At 34.3% G+C, this 16226-nt stretch overlaps 1 protein-coding gene across 2 annotated transcripts in view; it reads right to left on the reverse strand.

The window, feature by feature from the left end:
* The window catches only part of POF1B (POF1B actin binding protein), a 72359-nt gene extending 56352 nt beyond the window's left edge, over positions 1-16007 (reverse strand). For both annotated transcript variants that reach the window (XM_037038340.1, XM_037038339.1), the window contains exons 1-3: positions 15921-16007; positions 15463-15789; positions 1756-1830 (exon numbers count right to left, since the gene is read on the reverse strand). In XM_037038340.1, the coding sequence (XP_036894235.1) occupies positions 1756-1830; positions 15463-15750 (363 nt within the window). In that variant the 5' untranslated portion in view covers positions 15751-15789; positions 15921-16007. The remainder of the gene's footprint in view (positions 1-1755; positions 1831-15462; positions 15790-15920) is intronic.
* Between the last annotated feature and the right edge of the window lie 219 nt (positions 16008-16226).

The raw sequence follows: 16226 nt of genomic DNA on the forward strand, positions 1-16226 counted from the left end.
GGCTGCAGACTGAAATGTCACTGGTTCAATTCCCAGTCAGGGCACATGCCTGGGTTATGGGCCAGGTCTCCAGCTGGGAGTGTGGGAGAGGCAGCCAATGTTTCTCTTGCACATTGATGTTTCTCTCCCTTTCTCCCTCCCTTCCCCTCTCTCTATAAATAAATAAAATATTTTTAAATGCCATTTTTTAACTGGAAAAATTTTAAAACCAGTAATGTTTATAGGGTTCAGTAAGAGGAACACTTTCCTATGGAGAAGGGAAAGATTAAATAATCACCCATAGGCAGAAATATGCAGCCATCAAAAAAAGCATGTTGAGTAATACAAATTTCCATGAAAAAAAAGCTTACAATATTATATAAGGTTAAGCGAAAAATGAAGATATAAAACTGTATATATGCTATGATCATAATTTTTATTTGAATGGAAGAAAACAAAATGCTAAGAGCAGTATTTCTGATTAGGGGAGGGGATCATGAGTGAGTTTTATTTTTTCTTTATATTCTTTTATACTGCCACAATTCTACAATAAACACATATTTTTATGGTCAGAAGTAATACATATAGTAAACCCAGTTTTAAAGCCCTTTTATTATGAAAAGTATCACTTAATGCAGTTTTCTGAGTGGATTTAAGTATAGTGGACAATGCTGTGATTTAAGTGGACTTTTGGGAGACAATTCTATCTTGATAAATATATAAGATAGGGCTCCATTTTTTAACTCAATTGTGGCCTTTATTCCACTCTCTTATGTTTTGTCATGTATGTGACCCATGCTAGTCTGTGAGCTCTTAGAGAATAGTGATTGGATCTAATTAATCTTTGTGTAGTATTTGGTACATACTCAGCACTAAGCAAATGTTTGCTAAATAAATGCATGACTGTTACTGACCTAGCTCTAGATTAGATAAAATTAGGAAGAACTAGGCAAACTTTTCTTTGGTTAACTTATTTGTTTTACATAATTTCACCTTTTCTTTACTGTACCCAAGTTCCAGAGACCAGTTTTGTCCATTTGTCCCTGTACTGTCCAAGTTCACACCCTGGCACCTCATCTTAGAATAGCATCTTTCTCTCTCTCATCCTCCATATCTCATAAATGTTATACTCCCCTCCTATGTAGTAACAAATTTTGGATGGTTTATATTTTATGTTCTTAGAATTTTCTTTTTTGAATATGGTACCTAGCTCATTAAAAACATATTCTTAATGTATTTACTTATAGTACCTTTTGAAGGTATAATGCTTGGGCTCAAAAATAATCTTTAAAGTGGGATTATTAGGTCATAAATAGTAAGGAATCTAGTCACTTGTGCATCTTTTCAATCATGAACTTTTGAGAAGGACTAGCCAGAAGGTACTGTTAGTTATTCTCTCTGAAGGAAAGCTTACAGTACTTTCACTTCCACAAATCATCAATCAGTCCTAGATCAGTGTACTTTATTTGTTATCAAATCAAGGACCCTTAAAATATACATAATCACAAGGAGATCCTTGGCTAAAAATAAGCTTCACTCAAACTAAAAGCAATCAGATTGAGCAGACAATCTCAGTTTACAGCAATTGTTTCAGCGCTTATTTCACGTTCTCGGATGGACTGAGCCAATCCTCATATGTGAAAATACTCTTTCTAATTCGTTGTTCTGGACATTTTTCAATGTGTAAGCCTTCTGAGGGCCCAAAGATTGTTTAAACATATAAGCAAGGCTTACATAAGGAGAAAATAATCCAATCGGATCTATAAAATCTTTTACCTGTTCAGTATTTGTAGTTATGTGCAGAGTGTTTGGAGCACAAGTAGATATTTTCAGAGTTGGAGAATGCAGTTCCTGTTGAAGGAAACCCAAAAAAAAGGAGGGTCAGAAATTGTTCCTGGGCAGCATCATTTGAATGTTTTATGTTCTTGAGGTATTATTTTCTTTATTTGTATAGTAACCCAAACTATCAGAGGTAGAAATATTTTATGCTTTCATAGATGACGCCCATCTATCCGAAGAGTGTAGTACTGACCCAGCCTTGCCAATAACCCAATGATAAAATAATTTTAAGAGTGCTTTCTTCAAAGTATAACCAAAGACACTGGAATAGAGAACAGGAGGACAGTGACCAGAGGGGAGGGAATTTCAGAGGAAATAGGGGAGGGATTTAGAGGAACAAATATAAAGGATACATGGACAACAACTAAGAAGGGTGGAAATGGGAGGAGGGGGTAGCACGGAAGGTGGGATGGGATGGGAGTAATAGACAGAAAACTGTACTTGAAAAATAATTAAATAAATTTTTTTAAAAAAGAAAAAAGAGTGCTTTCTTGATAATACATCCTTCTTATACATTTAGGTTGCATTCCTTTTTTTGAGAACTCTGCTAATCTACACCCCAATGTATAATATGTCTGAAATTAAAACAAGATGCAAACTTTATCAATGAAAAACATTAAATGTAAAAATTCTCAAACCAATACAGGAAACTCCCTTTGAAATCTCAACTAAAGACCACTGCCCTTATATTCTTTCAGGCTGACTTGTAGTTCTGCTTTATCTGGTCTGCTTCTGCTTTGATTTAAAAGAGTAGGTTCTGATGTTTAAAAACAATCCATAAAACTGACAATATGATTTTAATAATGAGTAGATAAAAGCAATTCTATTGATTATCTTGGCATTCTTTATTTTTTCTCAAATAAACAAAGATGCATAACTTTATTAGTGTGCAAAGAATTGGTAGCATTACTTAATCTCTTCATACATTACTTTAATTTACAACCAATTGATACAACTTCAGGATATATTCCCACAATCATACAAGTATTTTTTTTTCTTTAGAACAAGGAGGTTATTAAAAGTCAGAATACAGGCTTACAAAGGGTACACTGGCAGACTCATATGCAAGTACAGCTATAATGTTGATGTAACATGCTGTTCTTAAAACAGGACTACGCATTTACTCAATCTGCCAAATATTCTGCACACTGTAGTTTTTCTTTTGCTTTTCTTTGGTTCAACTTCTGACATTTTCATTCCCCTTTGCCTGTTAAATCAAGAGTGATAATGCAAGCTTAATGTTACAAGAAAGCCTTTGGGCATTCTGTTTGTAGCTGAGGAAAAGTGCTTGACATGCGCAGATAATTAAAGATAGTAGACCAAACAGGTACATGTTCTTCAGTTAGGAAAATGCTTACAAATACAACCAAGATCAGGTGGGCTTGGCCTTCAGATACAAGAGGAGCATGTTCCAAGAGATAAAGGGGGAAGGGAATGTTTTTAGTTATCCAGTAGTATGTGAACACATTCTAACATAAAATTGTATACAGATCTTCCCCCATGAAGTCAAAGGCCTTCCCTTAAGCATCCTCCCTCCATCTGAACCCCTTACCAAGAAGTAACCATCATTGTCAGATGTATCTTTACATAAATATATATGGATAAATAATAATATTGGTTTATTTTATTCCTCTGCAATATTTCTTGTTTTATAGATTAGAAATATGTCTTAATTCATTATTTTAAATTGATACATAATGTTCCATTGTGTTGGTTCAATATCTTATTTATCAGAGTCTACATTGTTTTGGGTTTTTTCTCTACACTGCAACGAGCATTCTGGTGCACTGTGAGGATTACTCTAAAATCCCACAAAGAAGCAGCATTGCTAGGGCACAGAGTGTGTGCACTATTTGTTTTAACAGATACTAGCTCAAATTCCCAAATGTCTATATCAATATGCATTTACCAGGAGGTAATAAAACTATTTGTGTATGGAGGGTGCATTTCTGCAACTTGGTACTCTTTTTTGACTGGGGCTACTGAAACTACAACTGCTTTGACAAAACAGTTTGGGCATACTGCCTGGCACCTGGTAGGTGTTCTATAAACAGTAATTCTTTCCCCCTCCCTTTAACCAATTCCAATTTGATGATATCATCAAATCAAACAGAATGAAACTCACTAGCTAAGTGGACTAGGCTTTAAGATAAAAGAGTTTACTAGGAAGTTTTATAAACTTGCAGATATCAACACAAAATACACACAAAAATATACATATCTGTATCTATATCCATATCTGTATCTATATCCATATCTGTATCTATGTATATATCACACCTTTAAAATATTTATTTATTGTAGTATAGGCATGGTTACTTTATTCAGATGCCAAGATAGTAAATATTTAATAGGCAAATTGGTATATTTACACAAAGCCTAGCATGATCCTAAAATAAAATATATAAACTTTGTATATTTTGAAAACTGGCACACTTATTACATAGATTATAATTTACTTATCTATTTTGAGTCTTCATTATTATCATTGATATAGGCAAATGTGGCTTACAATGCTCATAAAAACAAGAGAAATGGGATAGCTACAAAAATTATGATATTAAGGTTGTAGCTTAAAATGTATTAGACATTAAACACACGATATTGACCAGTGTGAACTGAAATCATATTAGGTTGACTATACAGTGGGAAAAAATATCTGAATATAAATTTATTAATTCCAGAAATACTTGTTAAAGATAACTCTTTTGCCTGGAAGCCTACAGAATTAGGTAAGATAGTCTGAGTAAATGTCCAAAATGAACATTATCTTGATAACGGAAGGCTCTTCAGTGGTATCTCACTATGGGTAGGATTGCAGCAAGTCACCCCAGAAATAAACATTGCCTATCCTATAGGAAGTGATCGAAATATTTTTTATTTTATTCTTTATTTAATTCTTATTCAAGTACAGTTAAATGTTTTTGAATGAAGAGGATATCTTAGTCTTAAAGGTGCCTCAGGAGAAGGGTCTAAATCTACATCTTTTGTTCTTATGCCTCCTGTGCCACAGCCTTACATTACTTATAACAAAATAATGAAAAGAAGAGGAAGGGTAGTGGTGACTATTATAAATCATGGAAAGAGACCTGGCCATGGAGTCAGGAGTCCTGGGTTCTAATTCTAGTTATAACAACACCAGCTTTGTGATATTAAACAACTCATGTCTTCTTCCTGAACTCCAGTTTCCTCCTTTGATGAATAGGATGTGGGTGTGGGTTAGTGTGGATTAGAGAATCTTAAAGTCTCCTTTTTATTTCTAATGTTCTTTGAAGATGGAGATCATCCCCAATATATTTTTTTCAGAAACAAAACAATTTCAAGTCCTTTAAACTTGTTAGTCTTGTTCTCTTTTGATAATGATGATAAGTAAAGTTTCTTAAAAGCTTTCTATACCAAATATGTTCCACAGATTATTTTAACATTCAAAACAACCAAACGAAGAAGGTACTACTATACCCCTATTTTACATATGAATAAACTTAGTGAAAGATGAGTTAAGAAACTAGATGGACATCACACAGTTAACACTAAGGTGTTGGGGCTGAAACACAAGTAAAATAACTCCAGAACTCATGCTCTTAATCTCTATACTTTGCCACATGTATAACATGTCATCCCATTTTATGCTTTTCAAGTTTTATGCTTTTCATAATTCCACTGTTAAATTTGACTTATCTTTCTAATAGGAGACTAGATATTTGTCATTTTTATTATTTGTCAAATACAACTTTTGGGTGCCTGAAAACAAGAGATCCACCTGGAAGTGACTATGACAGAATAGCTCTGATTAAATAATTTAAACTACAAATCCAATAGATTTTTTATAAACTGCATTATATATTTATAGTGTACTCTAAGCTTTGAAGCTAAAAATATTAATTTTTATTTAACACATATCACTTAAGCCCTTCAATTTTGTAGAAAAACCCTATTTTTCTAATCAAATATTCAGCATATGAATCATTTATTCCTGTGGCTCAGATTTGCTAAATAGATAATTTTGTTTTATTGGAAACTTTCTTCAGGTAGAGGTATAGTGAAAATAATTTTGTTTATAATTAGGCAGGCTCAAGCCTGGTATAAAATGCAGATCTTCTTTTCCCACACTGCCTAAAGTAGTGATTTCCAACTTTGGGAAAGATGTGGCAGCCCTCTTCCTCTTCCTCTTTATATAAACTAAACATGGCATTGCTAATTCTAAGATCACAGTGGATTAAAAATCAGTTTGCATTGGAGAAGTAAGGGAAAGAAGATGGTCAAGAGGTGTTATTCTCCTTCAGGTGGAAGAAAGAACCTTAAAAACTTAGGACATACTCTAAATGCCAGAATTATTTCATTGTGAGATCTTGAAAATCAGCACAGAATCTATTTTTGTCCTTTAATATATTTTCGATACTTTCCACTTTGATAATGGAACATTAGAATGAAAGAAAACACAGTGAATATAGTCATAAAATGATACACTGAAACCAAAAAATACAAACTTGTTTAAACTGAAAATACCTTAGTATCTAAGGTTAATTAAGTGAGACAGCTCATAGAGTAGAAATATCAAGAGCTTGTTCCTAAGCCCAAGGCATTCATTAAGTAACTGCTCTAACTTGGAACAGCTATTTTGAGCTATTTGAATCTTGATTACTTTATTGTCTAAGACAAATCATACACAATGCGTATTCTTACATGTACACTGCATAATTTGTACAATGCCAGTAATAATAATTTTTCTACTTAGTATTTGGAGTTCTAGTGATTAAATAATATGTATAAAAGAATTCTGAAAAATTAAACATAGCATCTATTAATATGAGGTATTATTTTTATTGGATTAGTTACATGTGTAACAAAGTTCTTTGTTCAATATTTGTTATGTAATGATATTGAAAGAGATGCTAAAAACTATAAGGAACTTTCTATGGAAGTTTCAAAGACTAATAGATAGCTTCAGCCTGAGACAATTTGAGATTTCATCACAAGGTTACAGTTGAAGAAAGTCTTGAAAAATAATGTGATTTTAGTATATCTAGATGGTGAGGATAAGGGATAGGGTTATTTCAGTTGTAACGTGAGCAAATGCATAATTGTGGGAAATTGGGGGCTGTATTTAGAGAACAACAGTTCACATTTTGGTTGAAACATATAACACCAAAATGGGATTTCTGGGATATAAGTAAGTTCATAGGAGCTGGGTAGTAGAGGGTATTGAAAGTCAGAGTAAGAGATTTGTAGATAGTGAGTGTCTTTGAAAGTTTTTGGCAAAAGAGTGATATGAGATGTTTGTAGGGGGTTTAAGCAAACTTCCTAGAGAATTTTCTTAGATGTAACTAGATTTGTAAAGTTTTTATTTTTTGATGAGGGTTGCTTTTAACATGTGTAGTTATGAATGTGTTTACAACAAGTATTTTCCTTTTACTGTACTTCAGACTTGTGTTCCAATGGTTATATGGAATAATAAATAATGGCACCTATATGTGTAAATATTTGTGAAGATTTTTAAGTAATTGTATGCAGGAAGCTATGCATCCAAGCTGAAGTCTGTGTTAGAACAGAAATGGGTAAAATACTATGTTTAAGAAAAAAGATATTTCCTTGAAAAGTTCTACATGTATTTTGATATGTGGATGAGTACTGAACAGTACTAGTCATTTTCACGAGGGAGTCTTTGTTAGAGAATAAGTAAGTAAGATTCAATAAATAAAAATATTTCACCTAGACAGAATTTCAGTAGCAGGGGAGGTAGAGGGACTATATAAGCAAATTAATTAGCTAATTTGAGTAAAGGAAGTATCATAACAAATTCCAGGGAAATGATATCATGACAGGTAGGAATCACAAACCTTTCACAACATTTGATATAATAAGTAATCATAAATATTTTTCATAGGGAAGAAACTATAAATGAAATATAAACAAATCAAATCCAGATGCTTAGTGACACACAGGAACCAGGAAGAAAACTAATTGACATAAAATAGTTCCTTATATTTAATATTTCATTTAGGTTTTTAAAGGGGCAATTCATGCCCCACAAACAAGGCACAGAAGAGTGAAAGCCACAACCAATCCTAATTATATATCTTTATTAAAACCAGTGCTGGCAGCCACATTCAAACAGTTTTGCAAGCCATAATCACAAAGAGGAGGGTAGAGGGGAGAAGGGAAGGCAGAAAGCAGAGAGAGAGAGAAAGAGAGAGAGAATTTTCATTTTGTTCCCTAAAACATTTATTTTGATTTGTGTTAGAGTTTTGATTTAAAAAAACCTAAACCCTCAGCAGTCCATGGTGGGTGGGAAGAAGAACAACAGAAATAACATACTACTTACTTGATATAAGTACGTATAGTGAAAAAATGAAAAGTGAGACTCGCGTTAAAAGAAGACCACATCCGGAATGAATTTGGAAGTAGAATATTGCATTGAGAAGGTAAGAAGTTTCAGGGTTGGAGAAGATATCTTGAAGTAGATGACTTTCCAGATAGATTTTGAGGGATGGGTAGAATTCCACAGTAAGTGAAGGAATGGTGAATGTTGCCAGAGTGGGGAATGGACTGAACAAAGGGGGATGGGGTGGGAGGAAAGCAAAATGCTTAGTTTATTTATGAAACTGAGAGTAGTACAGTGTGTCTGGAACACAAAGTGGGAGGAAGTGGGTAGTGTGAGATAAGACTGTAAAAATAGGATGGGACTCTCCTAACATCAAGGCAAGGAGTTTCAACATAACTTTGGAACTTGACTATCAATGATTTTTAAAAACATTCTAAATTACAATCCAAATGTCATTTCATTGCTGAGATCTTAATTTCCACAGTAAGATACAAGCCAATTTTATATCTTCATAATATTTGTATCAAACTTCTGCCAAAGCATTTATGAGCTTAAAAAATTAAAAACTAATCAACTTATTACCCAATGATGGATCTTTGTCTATTTTTATACAAAAGAATCAATAAAATTTATGAGAAAAACATTTTTAAAAAACAATTATGAACAGCAATAAAAATATCTGCCTTTTTGATAAACAACACAATATTTTAAAAGCATTGAAATGTTGATATGCATTATTTATTTATGCCCTGGCTTATGTCTCAAAAGATTTTAGGTGGTTCACAATGGGAGTGCATATAAGAAAATGTGTAGACCAGAAATACACAGGATACCATGCACAGACCTGGAGCTAGGATTTAAATCTAACAGTCTAGCTCTAGGTCTGTGCTTGCAACCACCATGGTATACTGTGTATTCCTGATCTATACATTTGACTGATTTATGTTACACAGTCTCCAATATCTGATGCCTATTTTTTCACTGAAGCTAATCATGTAAATTGGCAGCACTTTGATCAGACATTTGCACCAGCATGAATTTCTTTGAGTGTGATATCTTAGGGGAATTTCTATATTTGAATGAGTAGCTTGAATATATAGATCTGCCATGTCCAGTAGACCTTTCTGCAATTTTGTTTATCTGTTCTGTCCAATGCAGTAGCTGTATGTGGCTGTTGCATACTCAAAATATAGCTAGTGCCACTGAAGAACTGAATATGTGTTTAAATTTATTGGATGTTAATTAATTTAAATGTCAATAGCCACATGCTACCCTATTGCAGGAGCAATTCTACAGGCAACATTAGGTAAGAGGCAGACTGCAAGTGTGCTTTCATGCTCAGTTCCACTGCATTTTAAAAAGACAAAAGAAAAATACCACAGACACAAAAGTCCATTTCAAATATTGAGGTTTAAGATCAAAGACTCCAAGAGCATGAGAATTTCCAAAGTACTCTTTCTAAAGGATATTTATGTTAGTAAACACTATAAATACATTCCTGCTGTTCCAGTCTTTTGATCGTATACTATGAGTTTTAGAAAATTGCTTTAATGCTTTTCCTCATTAGTCTTTTTTAGCTAGTAGAGCCCTAATAAGCTTTCTAAGCATATGTGTTTACCTACTCTTTCCAATGTGAATGGAAGTCTTACTTTATAGTCTGCTCATTGAGATTATTAACTTATTTTGTCTGTGTCACTTAGGGCTTTGTTGTCTATACTTTTATAAATTAATACCCATGGAAATAATTATTTAGTTCCAGTCATTGTGCTGGACACCTTCACATGTTATCTTATTCAATACTCACTGCAACACTAAAGGAAGGTGTTGTTGTCCTCACTTTACACATGAGGACACTGAAGTCCTGACAGGTCAAGTAATTTATTCTGGGTAATGTGTCATTAACCCTTACTATGTTTCAGAGTACTGTGCTGTGTATTTTTCACCCTACATTATTGCATTTGCCTTTAACAACAATCCTATGAGTTAGGCATATTACAGACAAGGCAACTGCTGAATATAGCTGGCAAGCTCTTGAACCAGGAACTAAAGCCAAGAAGTTTAAAACCTAAGCCATTATTCTAGCCAGTTTCATAGTTTGATGCTGCCAAAGCCATTTCTACACAATTATTTGCAGCTCTACATGGACACATGTGGAGACACATTCCACATAGACTCACTTGTACAGGCAATTTCTACACACGGTGTTCTCTGTGACCGATCTTTAGACTTCAGAAAATATGAAGCCCTTCAGTAAATCCCTATTGGCTTTCATTTTTCTATTGGTAGCTCTGATCAAAGAATTCAAAACCTTGGTCCAATAGACACAAGAGAGACAGTGAGACAGCTGGGAGTGAGAATTAGGTAATAAACAGAGAAGATGACATACATAGTACAGGACATTGTTCTCTAAATATTTGGAACCTTGTTGAAATGAACATGGAACTTTTTCATATTGTTTAATTTGACTCATAAAACTGTACTTAAAAACTAATCAGTAATATAATGTTCATAGAAGAAAAACCATGGGAGACTTGTGGATGTTCCTGTCAGTCCTAATGACTGGGAGAATCACTCTAAGTAATAATTGGAACAGCCCACGCCAAACAGTTTCCAAAGAGGCAATATCTTTAAGAACCACCTGACATTTATGCTGACAAAATTTGCCAAGGCAAACTTCCATTTGAATAAATTTTCTGAATAGTATGGGAGATGCTTTTGTTAGAACTTTTCAAAGCCAGTGACGTGGTTGAACACCTGCCTTAGCTTATTGTTGAGATGTTGTTTTGAACTTTGTACAGGAGTAATCATGTAAATTATAATGATCTCTCTTTAGATGAAACAAACACTTCCTTAATTAAAATCTGTGATTCTGTTCTCATGTGATGAAAGCAGTAGAAAATTACTAAAATGTACTAGTAATAGAACTCCTTCCCCTCATCTCTTTCCCCCAGTACCAATTCTCATTTAAGAAACTCATTCCAGAATAATTTTTCTTCTTTTCCTACAGGAAACTAGAAGATAAAATAGAGTATATACTTTCTTAGCAATGCATGCTTTTTGTCCTTAAAAATGAGAAATATATATGCTGCACTGGAAATCAAAAAAGGATCATTATTGAAATAGCTGCTGGTATGATGAAAAAGTTACCACAAATAGACTTGTTTAAAAAGGTTTTCACTTTTAAATGGGGCTTAAGAACATGGCAGATCTCCCACTTATTTTACTATGAATCATCAAGAAATGAAATTTGGCCAAAAAACATATATGCATAGCCCATGGGCACAGAAAATAATGTGGTGAAGGTGGCTAGGGGGAAGAGTAGGGGCTGGATGGAGGGGGGCAAAGTGAAAGGGGTCATCTGTAACAGTATAAACAATAAAAAAGAAAAAAGAAATTTGGATCAGGACAGTTAAAGAACAAGTTTGCTCCCCTCCACCTTGCTCCCCCTCCCTTGCCTTGACACACACACACACACACACACACACACACACACACACACACAAATGACAGCTTGTGTGTGAATGTCATTAACTGAAAACAGCCTCGAGAATTCATTATACCTCCCTTAAACAAGAGACAAAGACAATTGGCATGAACAATTTCACCCAGCAATTAGCTGCACTCACAATTTCTATAGCTGCATTTAATTGTCGGCACTAAAGGAATGACCAAAGCTGAAAATGTGTGCCTCTTTATCCTATGACCTCATTCCTTTTTCAGGCCACCTACTTCCCTGAACAATCATTCACTTTAGTAACCACACCTCTTAACAGACCACACCCTTGAACAACAATTTATCAAAGCACTACATCCCTCCCTACAGAATAGGAAAATTTTCTGATAGTGTATAGAAGTCCAAGCACAGTGAGGGAACTATCCACAATCTTTGTAACAAAAGAAAATGGAAAAACAATCATGTAACAAAGGTAAGTCCATGCTGAACAATTACTGAGATCAGAGGCCATGTATAAACATCTATTTTCCTCTGGGCTGCTCTCTTGAATTTAATTTAGTTGCAAGTTTCAAATTCAAACCTTCTTTCATCAAACCATGCTGTATTACATGAAATAATCAATGGCCAAGGCACAAAATAATACTTAAAAATGAAAGATAGACATATGGGATACCTACAAACTAGGTACTATGTGTCTGTCCTCAGTGTAGCCTCTCCCTACATAAGCAAATGGTACTTATCCACATAATTACAGTGCTTCCTACATAATAGGCACTTAATAAATACCTATTCAATGAATGAGTGGCATTAAAAATTAACTTGATCTATTTCCTACACCACACATCTCTGAACGCAGGGAAACTACCTTGAACTTTGTGAAAAGCTAACTTAATGGAATGGAAAAACACATGTCCAGTGAGTAATTCACATCAATATTGTTCATTTAAAAGATAGTATATAATTGTATGTTGTGGTGGTAGGTTAATATTTAAGCTTTTTAAAAAGTTGAATCATGAAGATTTTTACATTTCTTTTGTTTTATGTAGTTTTTAGAACTACATTAATTCACAATACCACATTCAATTTTCAAATGTATCCATGACCTTTATTACACCTGTGTTTGATTTTACCTGTTCACATGAATAAACATAGTAATTGTAATTCTACCACCGATGTAGACGATTTCACCAGCAACTATTTTTCTATACTAAATTTTCTTTGAGGAATACTCTATCAAGCAATCAAAATAATAATCAAGAGAATAATAATATATGTCTGATCAATTATAAACAAGAAAGAAAGCAACATTAGATCTGGAGAAATTGAAAATATGTTTACATCTGTAAACAATACCATTTTAGTATACAAGAAGGCAAAAGAGGAAAAACATACACTAAGAAGCCATATATAGAAAATACTAACATGCTAAAAAAGCATTTGGTTAAATCTAAAATTAAATACATAAGCTAAAATTAAGATTCAGGAAGCAAAGCAGAGTGGCGTCGATTTCAGTTTCTCAAAGGGAACATATTTTACTATTGGCAATTGTGTCTTTTTTAAAATCTTATGAATTCTCAGAATGTCATCCAAATACCAAAATGCTAAAAACAATTAAAGTAAAAGTTTAATTGAATTCAGATGACTAACCGTTTTCATAGGTGTCACAGTCACAAATTCTGGCATGAGAATCATTGCTACATGCCAACTCAAAATGTCTCTGAAACAGCACATGAGACAAACAAACAAAAGCATTTTGAATATTATTTACTGCTTGCTTGTGCTTGGCATGGTACATAACAAAGCTGTCACCACATCTCACCTGGCCACATCTTAACCATTTTGTTAGCAGGAAGGTACTTTCAGATCAAACCTAGGTCCTACTTTATACAATATAATCCTGCCAAGAAACGGGAAAAAAGGAAAATAAAATAGAAGCTTTTCCTATTTACATTCTTTACGGCAGCTGTCAAAGTTTCTTGAGTGTCCTTTGATATCTAACTCAATTTGAAATATTATAGCCAAATTTTCTTTCCTTTTGTTTCACTAAGAGAATGAAGCTACTTATTGTTTTACTTCACCACATATCCAGAATATTACCTCATTGATTTTCACCAAGCCCTTACTTTTCTTTCTTTTCAATTATAAATAACTTCAGACTTCACAACACCCTCCATTGCAATCTCTTCTCCTAGTGTCTGTAGCCATACTTTTGATTTCTCAGGTTCTTTATAGAGTCCTCTATGGAGAGCTACATATTCCAATGAAGGCAGTATCATAAGGACCAGTTACACAACTATCAGGTAGAAACGAGGAAAGGCTTGTAAAAAGCCCAGCCAGCTTGGTCGTAGGATTATTAGAAAGGTAAATTGAACTGAGGAGCATGCAATAAAATACAGTCCTAAAAAGTGTTCTGTGGTAAATATTTATGAGCTGCCAAGCTTCAGCTTTTTAATTTTATCTATTTATCTTTTTCTAGCAAGTTGACAAGAAAAGAGATTGTTTAAATAACTATGACAAGTAAGGTGGTTTTCACATTCTTATGACAATGGCAACTGTTGCTTTTGTACTTCTCATTGTTTTGGGGCTACTAACAAACACAGGTGACATCCACTTCAGTGTAGACTATTGGAATGCACATTTGCATTATTATCACTTATACAAGCTAGTAATTTTGACCTGTATATTTTTCCCCTTTGACTTAAATATAGGTAGAATTTTTCTCAATGAAGAAATTCATAACAGTAAATCATGGATTTTTCTTCATATTTTCCCCACAAGTTAAGCTAAGGATGAAAGAAAAGATTGTGGCTTTGTAGTTGTTGGGTTATCTACATATATTTTTTAATTCTATAAAAATAGTCCTATATATATATGTCAAAACATTGCTTTATATCCTACTCTAAATTGAGCTTAATTCATATCATTGAAGATTGGTATGATAATGCAATGTAGGATAATATTCTAATGGTTATATTTTTCTCTTTTTTAGAGCTCTTTACAATACAAATTGTGTCTTAAAAACATAATTTCAGTTTGGACAGAAGTTTTCAGAAAGTTTAAAGACATAAAAATTTAATGTAAAGATAGTTAAAGAATGAAAACAAAGAGCTGTTATTTTATATAATCTTGCAATGTTCATTTACATTTGTTGACATGATTATTAGCACAGATACTCATGCTAAAATAACTCCTTTAAAGCCAAATTTATTTCATTTTAAAGGGTGTCTTAGAGTTCTACCCTTTTTTAGCTTTCATATAAGCAACTTCTTACATCTTGACTTCCCTAATCCTATATCCACTCTTTCAATACTCTTTTTACCAGCATTCATAAATTATTCCCTTAGTTATACAAGAGCCAATGTGTCATTTTCAGAAGCTGAAACACATGTGGCAATTCAAACAGGGATTTATGCCTGTCATTTATCCTAGAACAACAGACTATTTGCTGAACACAAATATTTATTTGTCAGTCCATTCATGTCATTGTATCAGTGTCATTTGATACAAAAAAATTGTTTACTTCTGATATGAAGTGAATCAGAAAACTAATTCTATAAAAATTATTGTAGTCAAGTTGAGGACTACTTTGTGGTAGGGGCAAAAGTCAACCTCAGATCAGATACTCCAATCAAAAACAAGCCATCCTATGCTCTAGTTGATTATATGAAAATCATTGGAACTGGTAACAAACAACCACAGGCACTAGCAAATGAAAAAACAGCTAAGAGATGAAATTAGGTTACTATACATCACATATGTAGCTGTATTCCACCGAGCGATAACATCCTTTAAAACAGAGGCAAAGAAACAGAAAGAAAAGAAATAAGGTTCAAGACTTCCTCTTTCAAATAGCTTGTCTTTGTGGTACCTGGGAACGGTCGCTCCAAACCAAATTTTGGTAGGAGGAGGAACTTTTCAGAGGGGAGAGCACTTCTCGTGAGCCGATGGGGTCCAAGGCCTGAACCACCTTGTTCATTGGCCCACTGTAGGTCCTCACTCGCTCATACACTATATTTTTTTCTGGAGGCTGTTGGTTTTGACTTGACTGATGGTAGCAGTGGTAATGCTGGGGCTGGCACTGCAGGACCTCTGGAAGCTGCTGAGTCCCACAGCTGCTGCTGCTGCTCGTCTCATTCCAATAGCTTGAACTCATCATCTTGTCGGTGGTCAGTAAGGTACTCTCCAGATGCTCTCCCTAAGGAACAAACAGAGAGAGAGAGAGAGAGAGATCATAAAAGGGAGAGAAAGACAGACAGGTCGGTGCATGTACAAGACTTTTATCAACCACCTCTGTCTATAGTGGTGCCAGGAAGGAATGAGATTTACCTGAGCAGCAGCAGGAGCAGGTCTGGCAGCTGTAGAGGAGGCAGCAAAGTATTTGAACAGGAATGGAAAGTGGAGTCACCCTGTGAGATTGCTCCAGGAAATGGTACTGACACGCCTCTGGGGGTGGATTCACCAGACAGGTTTACCTGCCAGAAGGGGCCTGGCATTGCTATGGAGATAACTACAAGGCTGCCCAGTGGGTTGGGAACCTGGAAAGAGCAGGAATTTGGACTTTTGAGGCTAAAGCCAGAGCTTTCAAGTCCACAGGCTTCGAAATTCACTTTAAACAGAAATAGGCAGACAAAG

The sequence above is a fragment of the Sturnira hondurensis genome, unplaced genomic scaffold (assembly GCF_014824575.4).
Source record: "Sturnira hondurensis isolate 20B ecotype Veracruz unplaced genomic scaffold, ASM1482457v3 Scaffold0024230, whole genome shotgun sequence".
Taxonomy (NCBI): Eukaryota; Metazoa; Chordata; class Mammalia; order Chiroptera; family Phyllostomidae; genus Sturnira; species Sturnira hondurensis.